The 25,521-nt window shown below is 46.6% G+C and overlaps 1 protein-coding gene across 2 annotated transcripts; it reads right to left on the bottom strand.

Moving 5' to 3' along the window:
• Positions 1-10,053: 10,053 nt before the first annotated feature.
• Positions 10,054-25,378, bottom strand: cni (protein cornichon). 2 transcript variants are annotated; one of them, XM_089560101.1, is made up of 6 exons: positions 25,220-25,378; positions 24,919-24,987; positions 22,251-22,363; positions 17,360-17,503; positions 15,201-15,360; positions 10,054-10,364 (listed from the first exon to the last, which is right to left on the bottom strand). In XM_089560101.1, the coding sequence occupies exons 1-5, from the start codon at positions 25,298-25,300 to the stop codon at positions 15,330-15,332; spliced, it is 438 nt and encodes a 145-aa protein (XP_089416227.1). In that variant the 5' UTR covers positions 25,301-25,378; the 3' UTR covers positions 10,054-10,364; positions 15,201-15,329. The 2 variants fall into 2 exon arrangements, with proteins under 2 accessions (XP_089416227.1, XP_089416226.1); XM_089560100.1 differs by having other exon boundaries at positions 10,054-10,360.
• Between the last annotated feature and the right edge of the window lie 143 nt (positions 25,379-25,521).

Below are 25,521 nucleotides of genomic sequence, written 5' to 3'. Positions count from 1 at the left end.
GCTTCATCCAGGGGCCAGTACTGGCCGCAGACGCCTCTAGCCGCAGATGTACGGATCACTTCACAGGTATGGCCGATGCACTCCTGTCCTGTGAAACACGCGGGTTCGATCCCGGCCGCGGCGGTGGAATTTCGATGGAGGCGAAATGCTTAGAGGCCCATGTACTGTGCGGTGTCAGTGCACGATAAAGAACCCCAGGTGGTCGAAATTTCCGCAGCCCTCCACTGCGGAGTCCTTCATAGCCTGAGTCGCTTTGGGACGTTAGATACCGTGAACCAAACCAAACTCCTGTCTTGTATGGTCTGCCTGAGTTGCCCACCTTATCCGTGCCCTCACGAGGAAGGACTTCTACTGAGGCATTAGGAATACGCTGGACATTCGCGTCCTTATATGTTTATAACCGTGAGCTAGAACAAGCGCTCGTGATGTATGGCCCCTAATTGGTTCTCGCAATGTGCAGCATATGGTTTTTGCGTAATTAACACAAACTACATCTCTGATTTACACAGTGCGGCGGGTTGCCGCCTATTTCTGCATCGGTTTCGCATCTTCGTACGTGACGGACCAGCGTATCGCATCTCGCAACCTTGCTTTGTAACGTTTCATCTCCAAATTAATCTCACGCCCGTCACTGGCAGCGCTTCGTTGCGAAGTCACAGCTCAAAGCCAGGAAAGAATATTGTTTCCTGTATTTCAAAGATGGGGCTTACCAATGACAGGGCTTAACCAGTGATAGAGGCAACACTACAAAACGGCAAAAATATTACTACAAATTTCCGTCCCATAACTGCGCACTGTAAGTTGCTCAGCTATTCGAAAGTTATAGTTGCAAGAGAACCTTCGTCTGTGACTATCACAGAACATCAAATGATGCGTGACATACATTTATCCCAAAGTGGTATTCCAATGGGACTGCTAAAATATTTAAAACTGAATTGCTTCTCTGGTGATCTTTCAATTTCATGAACCGAACGACGGCGGTGACATGTAAGGAGCATGTAGGTGAGATGACAAAAGAAAAACTTAATTCAATACACACCCTTTTGAGAGATGCTATCTCAAGTGTTATAATATATTAAAACTACTTACTGCAGGTAATATTGCAGATTATTTTTTCCTTCCCGTGACCTGAGCACTCCATACACGTCGCAACTTTCGTTCGGTTGTTGAGTCGTAAAGAACATCGAAGAAATTTAATTATAAATTATTTAGCCATTGTTCTCAAATAACAAGTCCTGACTCTTGTATTCTAACGTCTTAAACATTATTACATAGATGAAAACATGTAGCTAAATTGAGATGTATTTAAGAGGGAGCCAAGAAAATTTTTCAAGAAATGCGCAGTAAGCATTCGATGCTGATGGCGGCATCTCCCCGCAAAAGTCTTTCGAATGAATTTCGTAGAAATAGTTATCGGTAATCGAAATTTCCTCTAACGCCTGCCCTACTCTCGCAACACAGAGGTGGCCAAGTGTTTTTAGCGTCCCCCTTGCATGCGGGAGGTGGGGGGTTCGATCCCCAGTGGCGCTGGGCACCTACCAGTGATAGAATGGGTACGAACTTTCCCCTTGCTCGGCTCCTCTAAGATGAAATGCTTCTAAAGTCGGTTTTTGATCCTTCCTTGGGTAAAAGAAAAATAATCTGCCATGCGTTCTTTGGCCGAAGCTGCCCTTGCATCTTAGTAATTCGACATCTCTAAGACCATCTTTCGCGATTCCTATAGGAAGCTATGAGTTGAGGGCTTCTCCACTGCGCGGCCCTCTGAAACTATAATCGGTGTTGTAATCCTGCTGCTCTTCGTTTTTCAACTTTTTTTATTTATCCGCTCTCATCTATGTCATGGCGCAGGTGTCTACCGGGATTGTGACACTGCACGGCACGCTTCACCTCGACTTTATTTTATAAACTGTTCTTCTGCAGTTACTCCTCTGCCTTCAAGTGTCATCAGAAGGTGTCTGACGAATATCCGCTTCGAGGGATACACACGTAGACGTGTTATAGGAAAACTGTGGGAATTTTATAAGCCTGATTGGGCGTTCTGTGAATTGTCCTAGGGTCTGATTTTACAGCTGTATCTAACGATGACATGTGAGTGAGGTTGCCAGCCACCCATGCCGCACAACGGAAAAATAGATAGCGGTGTTATCGCCTCTTATTGGTTCATAAGAAGTTGGCGCTAGCCCCACTGATGTGAAATCGGTTTCAGGAAAATGTGAAAATGAAACCCTGTGGCAGAACTCCTGCGCGTGGGCTCGATTCTTAGCAAAGCCGGCCACGTTTTGAAGCATGAATATAATACTGCCGCTCATCATGCCCGTTTATAGTGAAATGTTCATGCACGTAAAAACTCACTTGGTCGAAACAATATGCGCCTTATGCATGAGTGCAAACTTCACTGAAAAGCGGAAGTCGACACCGAAATTTTTTTTTTTTCTTTTTGAATGTGCAGGATGGCCTTTGCGAGGTGAACTGCCTGCTGGCTCCATGGATCACCACTGTTGATGTCTTGCCGGACATCCTGTGTCTCTCGGTGGTCTGCTTAAGCTTAATGCTCTGGATTCGTGTGCAGCGCCGGGACTTAGTCTTCCTCCAACTGCCCCGTGTGGACCACGTGAGCCTGCCATTTTCCTCCGGCTGTGACAAAGGGACGTGCCACAAATACACGGCAACCAGTGAGTCCTCCATCAACAGATCTCGAGTCTCGTGCACCAATTCCTACCGATTTGCGTGCGTTGGCTGGAAGCAATACCACCGCCTACTTCCTGTCGTCAGCGTTGTCGAAGTCGCGATGTACGACCGTGCTTTGAGTGCCATCGAGTCGGAGACCACGAACCTCACTGACGATCTCGCAGCGGCATCAGCATCGATCTTAAAGGAAAGAGTGGCCCCCTCGGTTACGTCGTGCATAAAACCAGAAGGCGATCTTGGCAGCCCTAAGGGGTCTATGGCACGACACTACTTTCCATGCCCTGAGACTTCCTGCAAGGGCCCACCGCACATTTTGCTTCGCCTTTTCGGAAACTACAACGACCACCTGTGGTTCCAGATAAGCTTAGACATGTCGTGTCATCGCAGCAAGGCGGAGGAGCCTCATCTGAAGATCGGACCCAGCCCCAGTTTCGTAGCCTGGATTGCCTTAATGCGGACCTTTGGCAGCCAACCGAGGGGAATGACATCGTCGCTCCAGAGTCAGAAGTACGTCCCACATATGCTGTGGCGTTTTGGTGTTCCTGAATGGCGATCAGAGGAGCTACTGGATACGATTGAGGTAATGAACCGGCTGATTCTGGCTGTGCTTGGCCCAGCAGTGGAGAAACCAGGACAAAGGATTCTGCGGATAGCAATCCGAAACTTCACCGACACTGCGACTCGCGGCATCTCCGCCGGCTGTTGGTTACTACTACTCAACCAGTACTTCACCTGGGGAGGCAGATTATGCTCCGAGACCATGGTACAAGTCGAGAATCCCGCCCTGTTCCGGACTTTCGTCTACCTCTTGGGACTGAACACGGAGCTGCAGGAGGCTCTGACGCTTAACCTGGGGCCTGGCTTGGTAACAGCGCTAGGATGGATGGCTGACCGAGAAATCGCCAATGGCACACTTGAGCTAACGGTGCTCCCTTCGTCAGCGCGCTCAGACCTCTGCGCCTTGTGCGACTGGAGAGCAGGGTAGGCTTTGCTTGGCTCAGCCTGTTTTCTGGAAATCGTAGAGCCGAAGCCCTCGTTAAAGATGTGCGAGATGCCCTCTCTGATGTCGCGATGCGCCACACCAGGACCTCACTCGGCCTGAGGGCGAGGGACAACGCTACCCAGCTGGACAAGAGAAGCACATTTGCCATTGCACTCCCTGAGGAAACCTTCGGGAACAGCTTCTTCTGCAGCTGGACGCCTTTGACGAACTCGCGCAGGCAGCTGCAGCCGTCGAGCTTGAGCAACGTTCAACAGCTAGGATCTGCCATCACCCAGCCATGGAGCCTTCACGGTGCACTCACGGCATCTGACGAGTACTTCCTGTTGTCAGTGTTTCACTCCGTCTAGTCGCTTGCGGCCAGCTACTATGACACCGCAAGGCGTCACCTTCGAGTGTGACGCCAAAAACGAAATCAACTGGTTTCAGCAGGGGGTTCTGTTTTTGTTTTTCTTTTTTTTTCTGAAGCGATAGCTTCACTCTGCTAGGTAAAGCCGGGCATCGCCCTGTGTGCAACATGACTCTGGCAGGTTGTGTCCAAAGAGCAACCTAGCAGGCAGCGGGCCACCTATAAGTCACGTGACCTTGCGGCGTCGTCACAAACTGCCCACCGGGTAGTGAGTAAACTGCACACCGTGGCAGGTGGCAGTGAAATTAATGATTCGTCGCTCGGGATGATCAACTTGCGCCGCACAAGGCCCATTGCTGGGAGCACCTTCCATGGCAGGGCTGTGACGCATCGCTTAACAGCTACACCACAGTGCCAGGTATGAGGACTCCGAGAGATTCTTGAATGTATAGTATAGAATGACATTCTGCATATCTGGGAATTAACCCACTACGCTACCGCGTCATAGTCTTAAGGCGGAGCTTAAGAGTCCCCTCCAATTTTCGAGTCGCGAACTTCATCTCATGGTTGTTATGCGTCGGATGTACACGCGTCAGACAGCTGTGTTTTCCGATGTGTGTACTGTGTGCGTGTTCTTTTTGTGCGGTGCGTCAGTTGCAATGTGTGCAGTTTTTGTATTGTGTATAAAGTCTGCTCTTCAATGTAACCTTGTATTGGGTGAATATATCTCATTTGTGCGTGCGTGCGTACCGATTTTGTACATAACCATTCAAGGCTTCTTGTGCACATATCGAGGACATCTCTCGAGTATCTTTGGATTACCTTTTTTCACCTATAGGGCAGAAACTTGAAGGCTAACGAAGAAAGTTGAGCTTAAGGACAACGCAGCGAGCTATGGAATGAAAAATGATAGGTTGAACGGTTGAGACAGAAAGTGGGCAGAGTGGGTGAGGGAAGAAACGCGGTTTAGTGACATCCTAGTCGAAATCAAGAGGAAGAAATGGACTTGGGCAGGGCATGTAATGCGAAGGCAAGATAACCCCTTCCTTGTTTGCTTAATTGCTTAGCGAGGGCCTCGATTCTGGCAGCCTTGATGCCATAGGAAGCATAAGAGGGTTCTCACACAGCTTCCACCCTCTCCGTTCGATGACGTTCTACGTCACACCTGCGGTAACTCAGGACGTTCTACGTCCGCCGCTTATGAACGTGGGTAGCGCTGATGAACACTGTTACGTCTCGCCTTCGTCCTGGGGAATACAACGACATGGCAGCAGCGAAACGCCGACAAACCCCGAGACGCGGGTTGGGTGAGCGCCTGGATTGCCATGGAAGCCGCGTCCGTCTGCCCGGTTGAGCGAGCATTTCCCCTACACCGAGTGTGAACGCGCGTTCGTAATGCGCGGGAACGCCGCTCATGGACATTCCGGCGTCTACGCTACGGTGATGGCATCGCCACCCCCCCCCCCCCCTCCCAGCGCGTGACGGCGGTGTGATCTCTCGGGAGTGAGTGAGTGCGTGTATGTCTGTGATTGGTGCCAGTGAGAACTTCCTTCCCCTGCAGGCCCAGCCCCCATCTAGGGACCCTAGGGAAGGGAACTCTTTAAAACCCCGGCAGCAGCACGGCCGAGGAGCTTTTTGTCATCGAACGATCTCCTGATGAGCTGTCGTGATGCAGCGTTCCTGCAGCTCACTTGTAAATATGTAAATTCCTGTATAAAGTCCTCTCTCATTGTCTTTTTTCAGCAGCCTCGTCTCAGACGTCCCTCAATTCTCTCTCCCGCACACGACCATGCTACCTCGTCTGTAACAAACTGGTGGCAGCGGTGGGATGCTGCTACCTCGTCCTTAACAACACTCTCAAGGTTAGGTTACTTGTAAACATAAATACCCCCGAAAGCAGAAGGTTTGACAGCCGTCGCCGTAGCTCAGAGGTAGAGCACCGGACGCGTAATTCTGAGGTCGTGGGTTCGGATCCCACCGGCGGCATGTGATTGTTTTTTCTTCTGCTTTTCTAATCAATTAGCTTTAAGCGATGACATATTCTAAATTGATCAACACCACAAAATAAATTAATTTAAAAAAAAATCCCCTGTGCCCCTTGGTTTCTGTGGCTGTTGCCTTCTGTCATATTACAACGAGCACCTCATTCCCCTTCCTTGTTTGCTTAATTGCTTAGCGAGGGCCTCGATTCTGGCAGCCTTGATGCCATAGGAAGCATAAGAGGGTTCTCACACAGCTTCCACCCTCTCCGTTCGATGCCGTTCTACGTCACACCTACGGTAACTCAGGACGTTCTACGTCCGCCGCTTATGAACGTGGGTGGCGCTGATGAGCACTCTCATGGTTAGGTTACTTGTAAACATAAATACCCCCGAAAGCAGAAGGTTTGACAGCCGTCGCTGTAGCTCAGAGGTAGAGCACCGGACGCGTAATTCTGAGGTCGTGGGTTCGGATCCCACCGGCGGCATGTGGTTGTTTCTTCTTCTGCTTTTCTAATCAATTATCTTTAAGCGATGACATATTCTAAATTGAGCAACACCACAAAATAAATAAATTAATTAAAAAAAAATCCCCTGTGCCCCTTGGTTTCTGTGGCTGTTGGCTTCTGTCATATTTACAACGAGCCCCTCATTCCCCTTCCTTGTTTGCTCGATGGTACTTAAGCGTAACGAAGTGGATTTCAAGGGAAGGCAAACGTAGCAGGGGGCGGCAGAGAGTTAGGTGGCCGGATAATGAGTTTGCGGGGATACGGTGGTCATAGTTAGCAAAGGGCAGGTTAAATTTAGAGACATGGGAGAGGCCTTTCCCTGCAGTGAGCATAGTCAAGCTTGTGATGATGATGATGCTGACCGACATAGGTGTGACGTGTCACGGAAGTGTAAAATTATGCCCGGTATAAAGATTTTCACTCTTCTTGTGGGCACTTTCCATTTAATATGGCCTTCTGATAAACGCGCTTTCTTTGTTATTCAGGACCGTATGTAGAGCCAACCATCCAAATGACATTACTACCATAATTAGCAATTTTTTTAATTACGCCCCGTCCAGAAGAACCTTAAAGGGTCAGTCTACTCACCGAGATGAGTGTATAAATAATGGCATATTCTGGTAGTTGGCACCCTATAACATCAATAACGAGGGAACTGCTCCCGGTTTAGGCAGGAATTTATATTTTATTTCGGCGTTAAAAGTCGCGTAAAAATGCATGGTAGCGACCCCAAACGTTCATTTTGTTCAAGAAGGTGGTAGTCTTTTTTTGTAGAAGCATAAGTGAATATACTACGTACCATTTGTATGCCCCAATGTCAGAGAAACGCACGTTTTGTTCTAGTAAACTGTAGAAGGCGTACCGCTCGCTTTTTCTGTAAATCACATGAATATTTATAGTTACACGTACGCAAAACACAGGCACATTCCCACTTTTAGTTCAGCGTATGCTAGCAGAGACGCAAAAATAAACTCAGCCTATAGTGGCGCCATCTGGTTGTCAGGACGGGAACCATTGCTGTAAACAAACCGACTCTCCACTTAAGCCTAGGAGCGGCAGAATCGTAACTCTAATTATTAAAATGAAGCGAATTTATCTCTTATATGTTTTCTTATAGGCGAGATGACACGAAGCGAAGGACCGGCGCCCCATTTATGTTCAGTGAACGCACTGCAAAAGGCAGCAACGAGAATTCAGTCCGAAGCGAGAGGTCCGGCTTCGAAGGGCGCCGCCATGTTTGTCGCCGCACAGCGGAAATCCAGATGGTTGCCAGATGAGACTACCATCTCATACAGATGTGGTCCCACATCAATAAATTCTATTTTAAAATGTTCTACCGCACTTCTTGGCACCACAGCTGGCTAAACGGTAATTTGAGTAAAGAGCTATCGATTGCCGCAAAGAAAATATGGTCGATAAAATTCAGTAGACTGACCCTTTAACTCGTTGATGTCCGGCTCTCGACCTTTCGCATAATTATAATCTAATGGGAATGATAATTGCCTCTTATGCTTTGTAGCTTTAATGGGCATTTACATGGACTGGAAGAGAGGCTTTGTGAATATTACGCAAATAGGCCGTTGGTTCAACACAAATAGGGTGATGACAGTAGTGTCCGATATCCCTACCAGAATCGGAAAACCATGGCGAAATTCTCTTCGAGCACACGAAAGCTAAATGCCTGAGCCGTGTCTTGCATGTATATGGCACAAAAATGTTGTGGCCGCCACAATGACAACGCCGTCAGAAGCCCCGTTTCATTCAGTGCACGCCATAAACATTCATTGTGCGTTAACAAAGAAAGGGCATGCGGTGGTCCTGATTGTGCCAGTACCCGCCTAGGAGCAATTGACAAGACAAGAGCTTTAGGGGAGACCTGTCACTCTCGCGATGGGTCCCCAAAACTGCTTTAGCTGGAGTTTTGTAGATGAATAATCAGCCAGCTTTTCACTTTATGTGCCTCATCAGATGGATTCTAGCTTATACACAGCCTATTTATATTAGTAATTTTGAGTTCATACTATTTTCCGGCTCTTGCCGTAAATTTCTATCTTTTTGCCGCGGACAATGAATTGAAGTAGGCACAGTGAAAACACCTCAACTTATATAAATTTTCATTTTGCAGGTAAATTTCTGTACCCAATGACAGTGGAAAGTAAACAGCACAACAAGGTTGATCAAAGCCCATCTATGTTTAGAATGTTTTAGTCCTGAACCCGTTTGAACCTGTTCAAACCGGAATAGAATGTCACTCCTGAATAAATTGGTAAATTGGTTCTTGAGGAAAGGAAATGGCGCAGTATCTGTCTCACACATCAGCGGACACCTGAACCGCGCCCGCCGTAAGGGAAGGGAGGAAGGTATGAGTGAAAGAAGAAAGAGATGCCGTAGTGGAGGTCTCCGGTATAATTTCGACCACCTGGAGATCTTTAACGTGCACTGACATCGCACAGCACACGGGCGCCTTTTGCGTTTCGCCGCCATCGAAACATGGCCGCCGCAGTCGGGTTGAACCAAACCCGAAGCTGAACCAGAAAAAGGCATGAGCTTGAACTTAACCCGAGAAAAGTCCAGTACGGCACCCAGCTCGCTCATCATTCAAAAGTAAAAATACACCAAGAAAAGTGTTGTGCCACCCCTCCACAAGCGAGTGCTGAATGATTTGATTTGGACTTGTCAGGATTAGTTCAGCTAAGTAGACAACGTGGCTCCTGTAGAGCCATTATGAGTGAGGTGCAAGATCAGGAAGCTACAATAGCAGAGTTGTGTCTGTTACTTTGGCGCACACGTGTTGTTTTAACAACTAAAGTTCTCAAATAAAACAAGAGTTCTCCAAAGCGACTGTGTGCCTCAAACAGTGCAGAAAAGCGGTCTGCTATATCTAAGCTGTCAGATGAAGTCAATATTTTCAACGTCATATACCCACCTCACATTAACATCCTCTGCTACGCTTGCCTTCCATTGGAATCCATTCCAATACCCTATGGGAGTATTGGTCATCTAATCTTCAAGTTACTTACCCTGCTTGAACACTGCCTTTAATAAGGCGGAAGCCTTTAATGCCTCATACTGTCATGACCAAGGAATGTTAGCAAATGTGTCCGCGTTTCGGTGTCACTACTTAAAGAAGAAAGTGTGTCGAGGCTGGAAATCGAACCACGACCTTCGGCATTTGAAGTGGAGACGCTACCACTCCGCCACAAAGGCTCGTGGTTTGGGCATGAATAAAGGCGCATCTAGTGAATGCATGATTTTCATAAATGAAAAAAAAAAGAAAAAACAAAGAAACAAAACAAACATAAATACAAATAAAATAAAAAATAAAATATGAAAAATAAAAAATAAAAATAAAACAAACAGTGTGCCAGGAAACGCTTTCGCCTTGCAGCACTTTAAGAGAGCCAAAACCCCCTCAGTTTTTTCTAAGCCACCTTGTACACCGGCAGGAACTCTTGCAGTGACGTGCAAACTGCACTGACCGATCCCAGCAGTATTTTTCCAGAAAACAAAAGAAAGGATACAACACAGTGGCAGTTGAACTAGAAGCTTTTATTTAATACTAAGCAAAAGGAAGTCCTAGTGAGGTCCAGGAAGGGACCTCGTGTGACATTACTCTCCTGGACACACACACACACATGCACAACAGCACACACATCTGTACATCGGCACATGACACTTGGCGGACAGCTGCTCGAAACCGGCATGCTCTCCAGAGACCAGTAGAGAAGAGGGGAAGGAAGCAGCAAGACTTGGGGGTGGGAGGGAGACACGACCTCCGGTCTGTTGGAACAGTTCCGGCACAGTTCAGGGGCACAGCACTCATCACTTGCTGAGCCTGGCTTGGTCCAGCGAAGACGGTCATCCATGCAAAGCAAGACAAGGCAGCATTATAAAGTGGCACTTGTGACAGCTACTTTGGACATTCGTAGTGACACCTTTCACCAGAAGCAGCAAGTGCCGCTTCCTCTCAGCTGCATGAAAGAAACATACCCAAATGCGACTGCATGGAACAAGATGGGATAATGTGTCCTGTCCCCTTCTGCCCTCAGTCCTTGCCACAACAGTCGCGCCTTCCTTGCCCAAAATTTTAAACATAGCACATTTTGGTCAAATGTTTAGGGGAATCCCCTAAGGTGGAGTAGATTTGTAATTCATCCCGGATAGCTCAATTAATAGAGCGACTGCTCCGGTGAAGTGGTGGTCCCGGGTTCAAACCCCGGACCAGGACGAATTTTTCTTTAACTACGAAGTTTCTGAGAAAGCTGTATAGCTTTCCTTTGTAGCCGGATGGCTGCGCTCGGGTGGATGCCAATGAGTAATTACTCCCTTATAATACATTTTCTTCCCCACAACTTTACATTCTGTCTTTCAAGCCAGTCTTTTCAAGAAGTCAGTGGGCCACAGCTTAAGGAGTTTTAATTGCACTGTCAGCCGAGACGTCAGACAACTCATTCGTACGCCAACTAGCCAGGAGACCGGTTGGAAAACAAGAAAAAACCCTCTATACAAATCATGACTCTAACCAACTGCAGCTATCTTCCTGTAAGTCACATGGCTCGAGAGGTTGCACTGCAGGACATACCATGGTAGCATTCCACCTGCTATATTTTCCACAACTATCAGTTACCAATGAAACTGAAGTTGTATTTCAACACCAGAGATGATGAGGGCTGTGGACAAAAATCCTCTAAATGGACTTGGCCAGTCAGTCTCTTCTATGACTTGTTTATTTGTGGCTCTCAACTTGAGTGTTTTTACATGTGCCATTCCTGCTCTATACTATATACCACTCATTGTGCAATGAAAGCCCCGTTAGGCCAGTGTTCTTGTGATTATGCCTTTCATTCTAAGCATCACATTATCACACTGTTTCAAAATAAAAGAAGTGTTGAAGGAGTGCAACTATCTGTCTTAGACCTCTGTTTCATGTTCAGCAGAAAAAAAATGTTCTCGTACACTGGCACAAATATATTCACTTCTCACCGCGGGAGTTCTCGGCAATTTTGCTTTCCAGGAACACCGATTGAAAAATGTGTGCTTTGATTGATTGATTGAATGATTGATTGATTGAAATTGTTCATTAGCTGCTACAGAGAATGTCCACTGAAGCGCTTTCCAAATTGCCACTTCCACAAACTGGTCTCTCTGATGCTATGTGGCTTTGCTTCTAAGGGCTCCTTCAGATTGTCCTGAATTTTTTAGAGTTCAAATACACCAAATTTTGAAAATCAAGTAAATTCACTTATTGCAAGGACCTGTGCAAGCCCTGTCAACACTTTCAGATTCTATTTTCTTGTTGTTTTCATAAAAAAAACTTTTTTCCGCCATAACAGTCTATTCAGACCTCAACAATAGGAATTTGTTAGCTTTCCAGTGCAAAAGACCAGCAGGTAAGTCTTTATAAATATGTCCAAATTCGGCGCAAAGTGTCACAACATAGAGATGCCCGGAACTGTCAAGTAAGCACTGGGGGGGGGGATATCATAGAATCACTCTGTATATTGAAAATGCACATAACGCTGAAAACTGAGCAAAAACATCGATGTTATCACTACTCGAAAAATCTGTCTCTAAAAATGCCGGATGAATCACTGCTCAGCTCATTGCATTGTGAAATGCCATTTAGTGCACTCTCTATATAGCACAAAAAAATTGAACTCATTTGAGACAAGAAGGATGCTAAATTTGACAGAAACAATAAAACCACTGCTTGGTGAAGCACACTCTCATAAATCGCTACAAGTCTACTGTGTACAGTACATTGAGGACATTAATGTTTGTTCAGCTGCAAAAGACATTTCTTGCTGAGAAAGTCATATTTAGAAATTGAACAATATTTTTATCCAATCACTCTACTCAAACTTGCAATGTCAAGGCAACAAGAAACTTCTAGACCCAAAAGGACTCTGTGGTCACCGTTTGCAATTGAATAGCAGGGTAGACTGGTGTCAGAGATCCACGTTAACAGTCTCGAAGAATTTAGTCTTTTCACCGGTTCTAACTTATAAAGGCTCCGTTGTCAGAAAAGGTTGCCTTGTAGCCACTAGACAGCAACAATTTATCAACACAGGCCAACTTCAATTTGTTCTAGGTGTACCGCTAAGGTTCAGCAACCAGGACAACCTTTATGGATGTAAAAAAACGGGCAGGACATGACTCGCAGACATTATTTCATGATCCCTAGTTTCATGTTGCCCTGACCACGCAGATGACAGCTGAACTTGCCATCCCAGCCCTTGAAAGTTGGCTAACCTGAAAGTTGAGCCTCCAAATGAGCTACTTCCTATGATGGGACATTCTGCTGTCAATCAGGCACTGACTTAACAACCACCAGGAGTTGCCAGTCAACCAGCAACACAACTTAGGCCAAGCTCCCTTCGAATTCCCAGCGATAATACACTTCTAGGATGACACTAATCATCCAGTTCACACTCTGATCGCCTCCAGTGCCGGGGTACAGTAACCCTCCATTAACTGAAAGTCAGGCAGACACTAAAATTTTGTTCAAGATCAAAGCCTTTAACCCTTTCGCTGTCGGGTGTTTCTGCCCGTGACGCACCCCCAGACGCTTCCGGGATGATGGTCCCGCTGTTTTAACGTCAGAATCTGACGATGCGGAACTCGCCTCTTCCTCGGATGAGACGCTGTCCGAGTCCGAATCCGAGCTCGGCTCGTATTCAGAATCGGAAGAGCCACCGCTCCAATGTGCAGAGGAAGATCCCGCGCGGTCAGCCATATCCGAAAGTAACTGCGCACAGCAGGGGTGTGCTTTCAGTGGCCCGCAAAACGGAGAGAAATGGGACGCTGTGTAATAAAGATGAGAGAGGGAGATGAAAAAAGGCTAAAACAAAGTTAGAGGAGCTTTACGTTTGCTGCTGCCAGCCGCAAGCGAGGGTGCGACGAGAGAGCGAAAGCAGCGATCGAGTCATGTGTCGGTTTCTTTGACTCTCGGAGTGGCAACGGCGCGCGCCCTTGAACTTGAAGCCCCGTAGCTCACACGCCGACAGAAGAAAAATAAAAACCTGCAAAACAGCGGCAGATGGCAGAAATGGGCAGAACAACCCTCGGACCCATAACCACACGCGCGCGCGTCATGATCCAGCGAACGCGGAGTGACCGCGCCACCCAGCAAAGATAGAGGGGTGGGATGGCAGTCGCTCCGTACTCTTCAATACACGTACCAAAGCAGTAAGGGGCGAAAATACGAACTTGTAGAAAGATTCAACAGATGGCGCGGCTAGTCCAAGAGTGTCAGCTTTGCGCTCAAGTGCGAAATTTTGAACGCACGATAGAGAACATACCGGTACGTCAGTGACACTGTGGGGGGGAAGTGCGAAAACGTACCGGTACGTCTGTGACAGCGAAAGGGTTAAGGTATGCAAATAATAGAGATTCACTTTTTACTGGTTATGCACTACAAAAATTGAAGCATTTAGTAAAGTGCAAACATAACTTAAGTTAGTACTTCAATAATGTGTTTCAATTTTTGTGGTGCATGGCCAGTAAGAAGTGGTAAGTTAACTCAAGTTAGCGCTTGTCCTGTCGCCTGTCTGGTCCTTGTCTTTTGCGATCCTGCGCTGTGTTCTGTGTGTATCGGGCCCTCTGTATGGGGAGCACAGGAGCTGCTGTGGCTTGAACACTTCTGCATCTAGGCATGGTCCCATCCTATGCATTAGCTGGCAATGTGCCCATGGCAGTGCAGCCATTGAGTGCCGAGCTCAAGTAACGGGTCGCACTGTTATCTGTGTGCACAATGTGCACCAAGATTTAGAATAGTTTGGTTCAGTTTATGGGGTTTAACATGCCAGAGCGACACAGGCTATGAAGCACACCATAGTGAAGGGCTCTGAGTACACCTTTTCCCTAGGGCTGCCAGAGCCCCATAGCCCCACTGAACTTGCGGCCCATGGAAACTCCCACACAACCAGAGAGAGAACAGAGCATTGGCACAGCACAGGCACAGCGACCAGCATTTGCTGTACAAAGGTGCAGAGGTGACGGGACGTCCCTGTCACGTCATAGATTACTGGGACGTCCCTGAGATATGACACGGACATCCCTGACGGGACGTCCCAGTCATCTCTCTTTCAGTGAGCCATCCTTCAACCATGCTAATCGTGCAAAAAATAGAAAGCAATCCATGTAAATGGCTTTTTGTCTATACTTGCAGATGTGTATGAGTTCTGCACTTTTTTGCAGACAAGACACTTTTTTCTTCAACACATTTATGAAAGCAAGGTCAAAAGGCCAGCCACCAGAGATGCACAAGGCTTGCTGGGAGACACTAACTCACTGTGAAAGCTAACCCAAAGGGCACAAAAAGCCTAGAACTGGCATAGTCATACTGCTGCATTGGCAGGTGGCGGAAGAGTTTTCGGTTCATTTTCTGCAGCTGAGTGAGTATGTGCATGTAAATTTAGTGCTCCTAAACCCAAGGAAATGACAGTAATTAGCTAATTTTATTACCGCATTATCATATACCCTGCAGACATGCTATTTTTCTACACTTCTGCAATGTAGAGGCACCTAATCACAAAATGTACCATACACTCTTCGGTTTTACCGGATGTCTATGTAGCGCAGGCAATACAGGGCGAATGCAATGCATCAACTTGCCCCAGAATGCGTTTCACCAATGTGCCACCTCTCTGAGTAGGTGGGAAAACGTGTGGCACCTGTGTGCGCGCAAGCGGCGACAGCGGACCAGGTGCACGGTGACAAAATGGCGGCGGCTCTACTCGTTTTCCTTTGAGGCCGATGCTGCTGCTGCTGCCCTCCTCCCTGTGTGCACACACGTCCTGGACTCACTCCACCGATATCAGGGAGTAGATCATGCTGCAGGGAAGGGAGAGGAGGAGAGAGAGGCCAGGGGTCACAGGGCTGCCACAGCCAGCCAAAAACATCCGCACTCACTACTGAAGCACACCAAATACTACCCTGTCATACACCACAGGGAAGTTCCTCATCTAAGACTTCTTTCTTTTACAGGGTTTAAAGGTGCACTGAAGAGGAATCTGAACTTGTCTTTTTGCCACGGGAACTCGATCCACACTGTGTTCCCAGCATTCTTAGAAACTGCGACTTACTGCCCTGTGTGGCCGATTTCCCCAATTAAATCGAATTAACGTCCGGCTCCCGCCTTTTTTTTTTTAATTCTGCCTCGTACGGTGGGCGGAGTCAACCGACGCGTGGAGTGCCTTTCACCCAGTCCCGTGGCGGCTTGCTGCTCTGCCATCGGCGGAGTAATAGTACTACTCCGTAGCAGCAAATAGTCCGCGCGTATTTTTATTTCTTCGGGCTTATTTTGCGGCTATATTATCTGCGAATGAAACTATTTATTCATGGAAACCTAAAAAACAAAATAAAGCGAAAGCAAAGCCTCCACGGGACTGGGTGAAAGGCGCTCCACGCGTTGGTCGACTCCGCCCACCGTACGGGGGAGAATTAAAAAAAAAGGCGGGAGCCGGACGTTAATTCGATTTAATTGGGGAAATCAGCCCCACAGTGTAATAAGTCACTGTTTCCAAGAATGCTCAGAACGTGTGGATCGAGTTCCCGCGGCAAAAAGACAAGTTCAGAATCCTCTTCAGTGCACCTTTAACACCCCTAAGCGACTCAGGCCGTGAGGAGGAAAAAAAACATTGCGACAAAAACCACAGCGTAAAGGCGGCTACCTCAATCATTTCTCCTTGAAATATCCTCTGTAGAATTCTGAATGCAAAGCGCATACAGGAAAAAAAATTTCGCTCAATGAGACCGAGTTCTCTGAGAGAAACTGCACATTTTAGTTCCTAGGGGTCAAGACTTAATTAAGCCCATAGCGAACTTGAACAAGCCAGGCTTGTCAGTGCACGTTAAAGATTCCCAGGTGAAAGGCAAGTAGAGGTTGTCCAAAGCATTTTTTTTGTTTGGCAACAGATCGCAGCACAAATATTAAATGACCACTTTGGTACCATTTCCAAGAAAAAAAAAAAAAAGAAGTACCCATTACGGGGTAAAAACTGGAAAACATAAGTCTCCTGCGCTGCTGTGGTCACGAAGTGCTCATGTAGGACCAAAGATACAAGTGAACTGCCACGCTACTGCAACTTTCACAGCAGCCAGGCATCATTGCTGCCACACACACATCGCTGCTCCAAAACAGTGCCAACTTTGTTCACACTCGGCCTATACACGGCGCTATTCTGAAATACACGACCAGACGAAGTGCCTGCTCTACAAAAGGAACTTGTGCCCTCCGACCTGATACGTACATACACAGATTATACTGGGACTAAAACAAAAGAAATAAAAATGTGTCCCAGTCTGCACCACTATACTCCGTTCCATACACCAGGTTTGAAAGGAGTACGTACTTACACAAAATGCGGGACAAAAATGAGGAAACACAAACGACTTGTTTTCATCCCGTCTTGTGTGCAAATACGTACTCCTTTCAAGCTATGAACCAACTCGCCCAGATTAGAGTTTTAATCATACATCAGGTGCAATGCTGTCAAAGCTAGTGCTCTTTTTTTGCCTTGCCTACATCCGCAATCCAAAAGTAGCGCGTTCCTCGTGGTAAGGGAAACAGAGTAAGTGCTTTATCTGCAGGCTTATTACACGATACACTTCTCATGATCTCGATTAAATCCGCTCTTATTACTGTCACTTTCCCGTGCCTTCAGACCGCTCGGCCACACAGCAAGTGCGGAGTAACACGGTTCCCTTTATTTCTTCGTGCGGACTACTTCCGTACCTTTCACCACGTTGCACCTGATGTATGAAACGAAGTACGTACAGCATGCACAGGGGGCATCAGCATCGCGCAGGGGGGAAGCCATGCCACACTCACCCGTAGAGGTAGTAGAAGAAGGAGAGCAGGTAGAAGGCCAGCTTGACCCAACCCTCCCGCATGGCCCGGCTCAGCTGGTCCGCGTTCATTATGCTCGTGGGGTCGTACAGGCCCGGCACACTCATCACGGGACGCTGACGGTACCTGCATCATGGCGACAACACCACCTTAACCAAGGAGGCAACGCAAAGAAGCCTGACATCTGAAAATGCTAGCTATACACACAATGTGCTGGAATTTCCCCACAACCCCTCCCACCTGCCCTTCTTATAGTCAGATACAAGTCAAGTCTGCAGTGAAGCTCCGCCCACATTCAGCCTCCGCGCACAGAATTCCTCCACGAAGGAAAAGCAGTCCGTTGTTGAAACTTTTCTTGTTACGTAAACAAGAAGCTCAGCACAACACAAAAAATATAAGCTCTAGAGTTTTGATATGTCACTTGTTTAATACAGTCAAACATTAAAAAGCTGGTTTCATTTACTGTTACGGTTACCCAGCGGAGTAATACAGGATGCCGCAGACTGCGGCTCAGTGTTAGGAACTGCTCTTTTTTTTAAGTTTTATCCTACTACAGTGAAACCACATGAAGAAGCACCCAAATGTTGTATTCAGTCACACGTGAGCTTGTTCACTCATGCATTAATTTTTCAGTACCTTTGGAGATGAACTGAGATAAGCCTGTAGTTTGGCATTTTCATCGTCATGAAAAAAAAAAAAAACTGGAATGTCCAGACATGGAGGAAATGTGCCTTGCGAAAAGATCCTTTTAATGACATGTTCAAAAACAAGAGTTTACGGCCACTGGTTTTGAGAGGCAAAAATTCTGACGCAGAATGCAGTTTCCCCAATGCACTGCAACAAAGTAATCGTTCATGCCAGACCTTTACCTGCAGGCATTACATCACTTACTGGCATGAGATAACTCAAATGCCTAAACATAGGTGGGTATGAATTGCAGTTGGGGTGACAGTAGAGTACAGGACACTAAAGCACAAAAGCACACAAAGGCACCCTCTCTGCAATATGTAGGAGACTAAATTCACCTGAAATGAAGAAATATGTGCCAGGTAGGGCACACCCCGAGAAAAAGCTGTAAGTTCCCAAATGTAAGGGAACAAAAGTTTGAGCATTCAGTTAATGACTGTTCTATAATTATGCATGACAAGCAGACCTTTCCCACTAGTTTTCCTCTTGGTGTATAATATCAAGATGTAATTTTGAACTTTACATAGTAGAGAAGTAACAAAAAATTTGTCTTTTTGTGTAAGTCCATTCCTTTTGTTTCAGAGGTACTTGTACACAAATACATACAAAGCTTCTTGAAGTGTTAGGGAAGCACTGACTATTTTAAATTTCTCTGTAAATATGCTACAGCATGGTCGCAGGACCTGTCAGCATCCCTGCCGGAATAAAAGAAAAAAGAACGGTGGACAAAATGCCAAAAAGATGCAACTATGGAACTCATATTCCTTTGCCGAAATGTACCTGTAACTGGCTGCCTTGCATCTGTCAGGACAGTTCCAATTTCATTATTTGCCATGTCACTTGCACTGATTTATCCCTTTGAAGGTTTTTGCCGTATATGTACGGCGGCGGTTTTCTATCCCGCAAGGTCTTTGCCGTACGGGTACGGTTTTGATCTTCCGTTTGAAATTTTCCGCCAAAAGAGCAATGCGTGCTTACTGGGGGGTGCTGCCACCTCTTAGGACTTACAAGAAGTGTTTGAATTTTGTGCTGCCTTCTTACGGAGATAAGCAGAACTTATGTCTAGCTTTAGCGCGGCGGCACAGACTGCGGCAACACCCCTTTTGTAGTTTTGGTTTCGCCGCGTGATCGCAACGGAGTCGCGCGAAATTTGAGTTTTCTTTTTGTTAGCACTATCTTGCAGGGGCTGCCGAAGTTGATTTCTATCTTTATTGGCGCTGCTCTTAGCTTGCTTATCACCGTTGCTCGCGAGGTATTCTCGCCCTCTGTGGCAACGCGCCTACGCGGTTTCGATTCCGCCGCGGGATCGCAACGGAGTCGCGCGAAACGTGTTTTCTCTTTGTGGGCACTGTTTTGCAGAGGCGGCGAAAGTTGATTTCTATCTTTATTGGTGCTGCTCTTAGCTTGCTTATCACCGTTGCTATTCTATTCTATTGAACATTTTCCAGTTGTGAGTGATGCTGTCACCAAAGTACTGTTCCTAATTTTTTTTTACTCTTTATTCTCGATTATATACATTTTGTAGATTCAAGATCCGCAATAAAGTAATTTGACCACCTGGGAAAGTTTTCTTCAAAATAATTCGACCCTCAAAGGGTTAAGCAGACAGGTATGCTTTCAGCGTTCATCAATGATGATAGCTTCTCAAATATTGGGAAACTGTCGTCCCTATGGTGGGCTGAAGGATATTTCTACAAGGAATGTCATCTCAATAAAGCAAGAAACACCCCATCTATGACCTCCTTTCGCATAGTATTAGTCTTGTAACAATGATCAATATGACCAATAAATTTTTGATTCTGACACATGCCACAGAAAAAGACTGACAAGCCATTATGCGGTATTTAGGATGCTCTAGGGTGACAGCTGTTCGAACTCACAGAGAGACATGCTTCTCGCGCAGTGTAAATCACATATTCTTGGACTGATCACAGGTGCAGGTCACAGGAAGAGGTAACTCTGCTACATTAGAACCCCGCTATACTAAACTCGGTTACAGTAATAACTCGTATATAGTGAAGTTAAGTGGCGGTTCCAATCTGCCTTCCATAGACGATGTACTTTTTTTAGTTATAGTAAAGCTTTTAGTATAGTAGTTATAGTAAAGTAAAGAGCCCCAGGTGGTTGAAATTTCCGGAGCCCTCCACTACGGCGTCCCTCATAGCCTGATTGTCTTCGGAACGTTAAACCCTGATAAACCAATAAAGGTTTTTTTTTTTTAGAAAAAAACTGCTATAGTAAACAATGTCTGGCCGTGGCGCTGTACCTCCCACAGAATGATGGCATCGCAGCCCGCGCTAAGTCTATGATCGCGAGGCAAATAGATACTGAACACTATAAAACGGCGCTCTTTGAGGTGGCTTCACCACCTCGCTAGGGAACAGCGAGGAGAAGCTAACTTTTTGAAGACCTCGAGGCTGTGAGGCAAAGCGCGTCGCAGGCACGGAAAAAGTAAAGCTGCCTATGAATGTATAAAGAAGGCGGCTCGGGTCGCTGAGAAAGGAGAGCCAATAAAAGTGCAGTGAGGTGTAGAACAGGGAAGAAAAAAAGGGGAAGGGAAAAGGAAAAGGGAAGAGCGCAAGTTTGTAGGACAGCAGTGCGAGGCATGGGGAAGTAGCGGCAGGAAGTGGAGGGATGGCGGCACTGCATAGGTGATTTTTCCGCACTTGACAGTGTCGTGTGCAGTTTTAATTTTCGCATGGAATCAAACTTGCTTTATTTTTGTAGCCACGTTGTATCCGTGTAAATGCGGTACTTCTACAAGACATAAAAGAAGTCGAGAGCGTGGTAGCATGTGATTAATTACTGAAAATAACTAATTATCACATAAAGGGATGATAAGAGCAGGATGTAAGGTACTTCTGAGTGTTTCTTTTATGAAACAACACTTCATGCTTAGTAAGAAGCCAGAGAGAATAGTCATAGCCATGCCATCCTCAATAAATGATAGAGTAAAGACCCTGATATAGTAAAGATCTTTGCTGGCCCGAGCAACTTTACTCTAGAGGGGTTCTACTGGTTTTAGGTTTTAGTTTTATGGGGTTTAACGTCCCAAAGCGACTAAGGCTATGAGAGACGCCGTAGTGGAGGGCTCCGGAAATTTCGACCACCTGGGGTTCTTTAACGTGCACTGACATCGCACAGTACACGGGCCTCTAGAATTTCTCCTCCAAAGAAATTCTAGCCGCCGCGGCCGGGATCGAACCCGCGTCTTTTCGGTCAGCAGCCGAGCACCATAACCACTGAGCCACCGCGGCGGCGTAGAGGGGTTCTACTGTATTAATGAACATTTATAGGAGTGTATTTGGACGAAGGAGTGTATTTGGTCAGGACCTGTGAGGTAGGTAACATGGATCAGTTAAACATTGACTATAAGCTGATAGGGAGTTTCAGATGTCTCGCTCATACGGTTGCTTCCAACCGTGGCACGTGCCATGCATGCATTTATGCATGACATGCATAAACTGCATCAAATGCCAAGCACAACACTGCTTCTGCAATTCAAAATTGGAGAGGACACTTGAGCTTTGCCTTAACGGCATGACGCGATAGTGTTAATGAGTTAATACCCACATATATCAGGAATTGGGCATTCTCGGCTCTACAATCGTAGATCCCCGGGAGTCCTCATAACACTCCTGGGCGCAGTGGTGCAACGCTATCGTGTTAAAACAATAACTCAGCCACTGGCAGCAGTAGAAGCAGCCCCAGAGTCAGTTATTCTCCTTTCCCAGCAGGTGGCGACAGCAGCAAACCAAGTAAGCTGGGACAGGCCTATAGCGAGCACTCAACCACTTTTGGAAGACTGAGCAGCCGAGTACTGAGGTCACCACAGGTACAGAGATTCCTTCCCGTCTAACCTGCTCCAAATTTATCACCCACCATTGTAAATGGGAGACAAATCCTACTTGCGCTCAATCCACGGTTACCTTGATCCACTGACAAGGGAGAAGGAAGGAGACATTAATGAATACAGGAGAGGTCTGCCTGGTTGCTAGCGTACAAGCGACAAAAGATGAAAAGATGGTTTGGTTTATTGGGGTTTAACGTCCCAAAGCGACTAAGGCTATGAGAGACGCCGCAGTGGAGGGCTCCGGGATTTCGACCACCTGGGGTTCTTTAACGTGCACTGACATCGCACAGCACACGGGTCACAGTGAAAGAGTGAGTGAGGCCAGTAGAGTACCTGTTGATGTGGTAGATGAGGAGCGGCAGGTTCAGCACCAGGGTGAACAGCTCACCCGACAGCAGGAACAGCACGTTGAAGAAGATGTGCACCAGGTACTCGGGCAGCACCAGCTGAAAAGAACGCTCACACACATGGCCAGGCGTACGCACTGAGACAAGCGACGCAAGGGGCAAAGCACTGAAGAAAGCACTTACGACGGACAGGCTTAGAGGGAAACTGGCGAGATTTCGAAGTTGGCCTGTATCAACTAACTAGTGCATTGTAATGTCAAGGATGCTTTAATGAAGATGAAGGTTTTATAGGCTAGAAATGGTGAAAAAAAGAAAAAGAAAGATACAAGTTCTACCCTACCGGCCCTTCCCACAAGAAAACTGCGGTGTCACCCAAACTAATTTTGGCTCACAGATTTCCAAGTCTAGGCTATTTTTCCATTCACATCCAATAGACACACTGTGTCCACACTGTGTGTGGACACTGTGTGGACACTGGAATTCACATTACGCACTTTTATGTCTTCACATCACAAGTTTGTGAAAAAAAAAATGTCAGTTGTGGGGTTTAAAATCCCACAGTGACACATTCGCTATTGTGAGCGACACCAAGGGGGAGGACTCCGAATTAATTTGGACCCCCTCGGACTCTCTAGCGCACACTGACATTGCACAGCACATGGGCACACCTTTTACACTTTTCGCCTCCACTGAGACATAGCTGCCGCTGATCATGAGTTTGAGTTGAGCAGCAGCGAAATCAACATCTTGCATTTTGAGATCAGATTTTATCGTCGCCACTAAATGCATCTTCTGCTGCAATGACACAGCCAGAAAGAGTTACACAATCAATATTTACTGCAAACAATATTTTTAAGCAGTACCCGGTATCCACTCAAGAGTTCCTTTCCATGTTCGGTTCCCTACAATGCCCTTCTGCATGTTCCTTATCAACATCCTAACCTAAACCCTGACAAATGCCCATCGGCCTGCAAGTAACATGTGCAGCTGAGCAGCTGATGCGCAGTTAACTTGCATGGCACAGAACAAAACACGCAAACACAAAAAAGATAAAGAAGATAACCATTCCAACCCCACCCAACCGCCGACACCTGCTACATCCGGCTCTCGTCATATGTCAATAAACAAAGAAAAAATAAGGGTGCTGACAATCCTTTCGTTTTTCTCATTGTGTTCCCCAGCTGCTATTTGAAGTTTGCATTGCTTTTCAAAGGCATCGCTGTCACCGTGCCTTGTCTTTATTCACACTATTTTACCCTCCAAAAGCCCCATCTTGAAAAGCCACTGCTAGAAAAGCACAGATTCACAATATGAATTTCAGGCACAATTTAATGGGAAGGCACTGTGTGCATTGGTGCGTATTGTCAGAGATCATAATAGAGGTTTGTTGTTTTGAAACGTACTTGCGGTAGAGAGCAATTAAAGGGCGTACTTGAAATTACCAGTCTATCATTCGAGCATTAAAGGAAGAAAAGAGGATACTTGCAGAAGCGCGTTTTAACGTTAAATAAAAAAATCGCAATGCACAGGTATGCATTAAAACACAGCCTAAAACAGATGCACTTTTAGCCTGCTGTTTTTCACTGTGTTACGGATCTCTGCAAGGAAATTTTTTGCAGTCCACCAGGCCAGTTTAGCATCAGACTTCACAGAGCCAGTCCAACTCCCATTCATTCAAGGTGAAGAAAATACACAGCGGTGTGCTTCACCGAAATACACCAAAGGTTCTGGTGAAAGATGAGAGCGTGATGCAAGATGAGGACGTAATAAAGATGAACAGGATACAGTACTGTCCTGTTCATCTTTATTTTTGTTTGTTTAAGCCATCAGCTTGCATCATTTTAACGAACAGTAACAGACAAATTAGCCCAACTGTACACTCTACTGGTTTACTAGTTTCGCCCACCACACCACGAAACTAAATTTGCACCAATGCCTCCACATCTTGGGCAGAGAACGGGCGTCTAGCGACAGCACAAGGATCGCAAGTGAGTAGCACATCACGTTTTGAGTGGAATCTACGTACATGGTGGCACTTAAAAAATGTTCCATGAAACCCTTTCATAATAAGATACCAATGTCACGAAGGGGTGTTTTCCGAGGACCGTGAGGCGTATCCCTGTTTCCTCTAGCGGCGTTTGGATCTCAAAAATAACACCACGATAAAAGCGAGGCCGCGATCACCCATTACGGTTCGCAAATGCTTCTAAAAATGAGTTGAACAAAACGGCACGTGCATGAAGTTAAGAATAGCGTCGGACGTGCAATCAACAACACACATGCAAATAAAGGCTGGAGGAAAGCAGCAACCGAGATTGTTCAACTTTTCTTCTTTTTTTTTTTTTACGACGACCGATTAGTCCAACTACCCGCATACAAGCACAGCGTACAACCCGACTCTGTTTGGCACGCTTTTTTCGTTTAGAATAATCACCTGCACGCTGATTACACACACAGATTCGAACCCGATCCCAGCAAGCACACTTGTAAGCCCACCCTCCTTTTTTAGTGAGATCCCAATGCCCTCACATTGGATTTTTTTTTTTTTTTGTCTACGTACGGGTACAAGCAGCACACTACAGACCACATCACCGCTGAGATTGCCCACAAACAGCTGCGGCGGCAAACTTGACACAAAAAAGTTGCTCACTCACCGGGTTCAAGCTGTCGCACTGTTCGATCGGATTTTTGTAGTTGTTCTTCAGTTCGTCGAAGGCAATCACCTAGAAGAGAGGCCAGAACAACATGGAACACAACCAGGCAAACCAACGACAGCGACGCACAGGCTCAGCCGAGCTTATTTTCAGCGTGCGACAAAGCCAATGCGGTATCTTGCTCGAGAGCACAGGTGTGCTCGGGTTGGACCGAGCGCGCCCGTACATACATCCCAGCGAGGCGGAACGACTGAGATGACGGGCTGCGGCGGATTTGAATAGTACAGCTTGCGATACGTACGTGGAAGACTGCCATAAATATGAGGAACGCCGTGAGAATTAGCGCTACAATGTAGCAGAACGCGACGAAGCTGAACGCCATCTTCGTAGTGGGCGAGCGTTGGTGATACGAGCGCCGCCTCTTGGTTGTCTTCGTTGCGCAATGCGATCACAAGGCGCGCACGAATTTGAAAACTTGGAGGCGCAGGAGCTCGGAAAACAATAAGAGGAAAATGAGAGGAAAGCAGGGTCTTTAAGCGCTTATAAAAATTCTGGGCACGTTGAGCGCAATTACTGCGACATGTTTAAGCCGACCTTGACGGT

The sequence above is a fragment of the Amblyomma mixtum genome, chromosome 9, assembly GCF_055824585.1.
Source record: "Amblyomma mixtum isolate Tamu chromosome 9, ASM5582458v1, whole genome shotgun sequence".
Classification (NCBI taxonomy): Eukaryota; Metazoa; Arthropoda; class Arachnida; order Ixodida; family Ixodidae; genus Amblyomma; species Amblyomma mixtum.
The sequence above is the reverse complement of the archived record's forward strand: the minus strand, read 5'-3'. Positions and strand labels throughout refer to the sequence as shown.

Bases quoted from the DNA above. Each gene is read 5' to 3' on its own strand.
- cni (XM_089560101.1), bottom strand. From the start codon at position 25,300: ATGGCGTTCAGCTTCGTCGCGTTCTGCTACATTGTAGCGCTAATTCTC. The intron at 24,988-25,219 runs GTACGTATCGCA...CCTCTCTTCTAG, and splicing joins TATTTATGGCAGTCTTCCAC to GTGATTGCCTTCGACGAACT. The intron at 15,361-17,359 runs GTGAGTGTGGCA...CCTTCCCTGCAG, and splicing joins TTCTTCTACTACCTCTACGG to CATGATCTACTCCCTGATAT.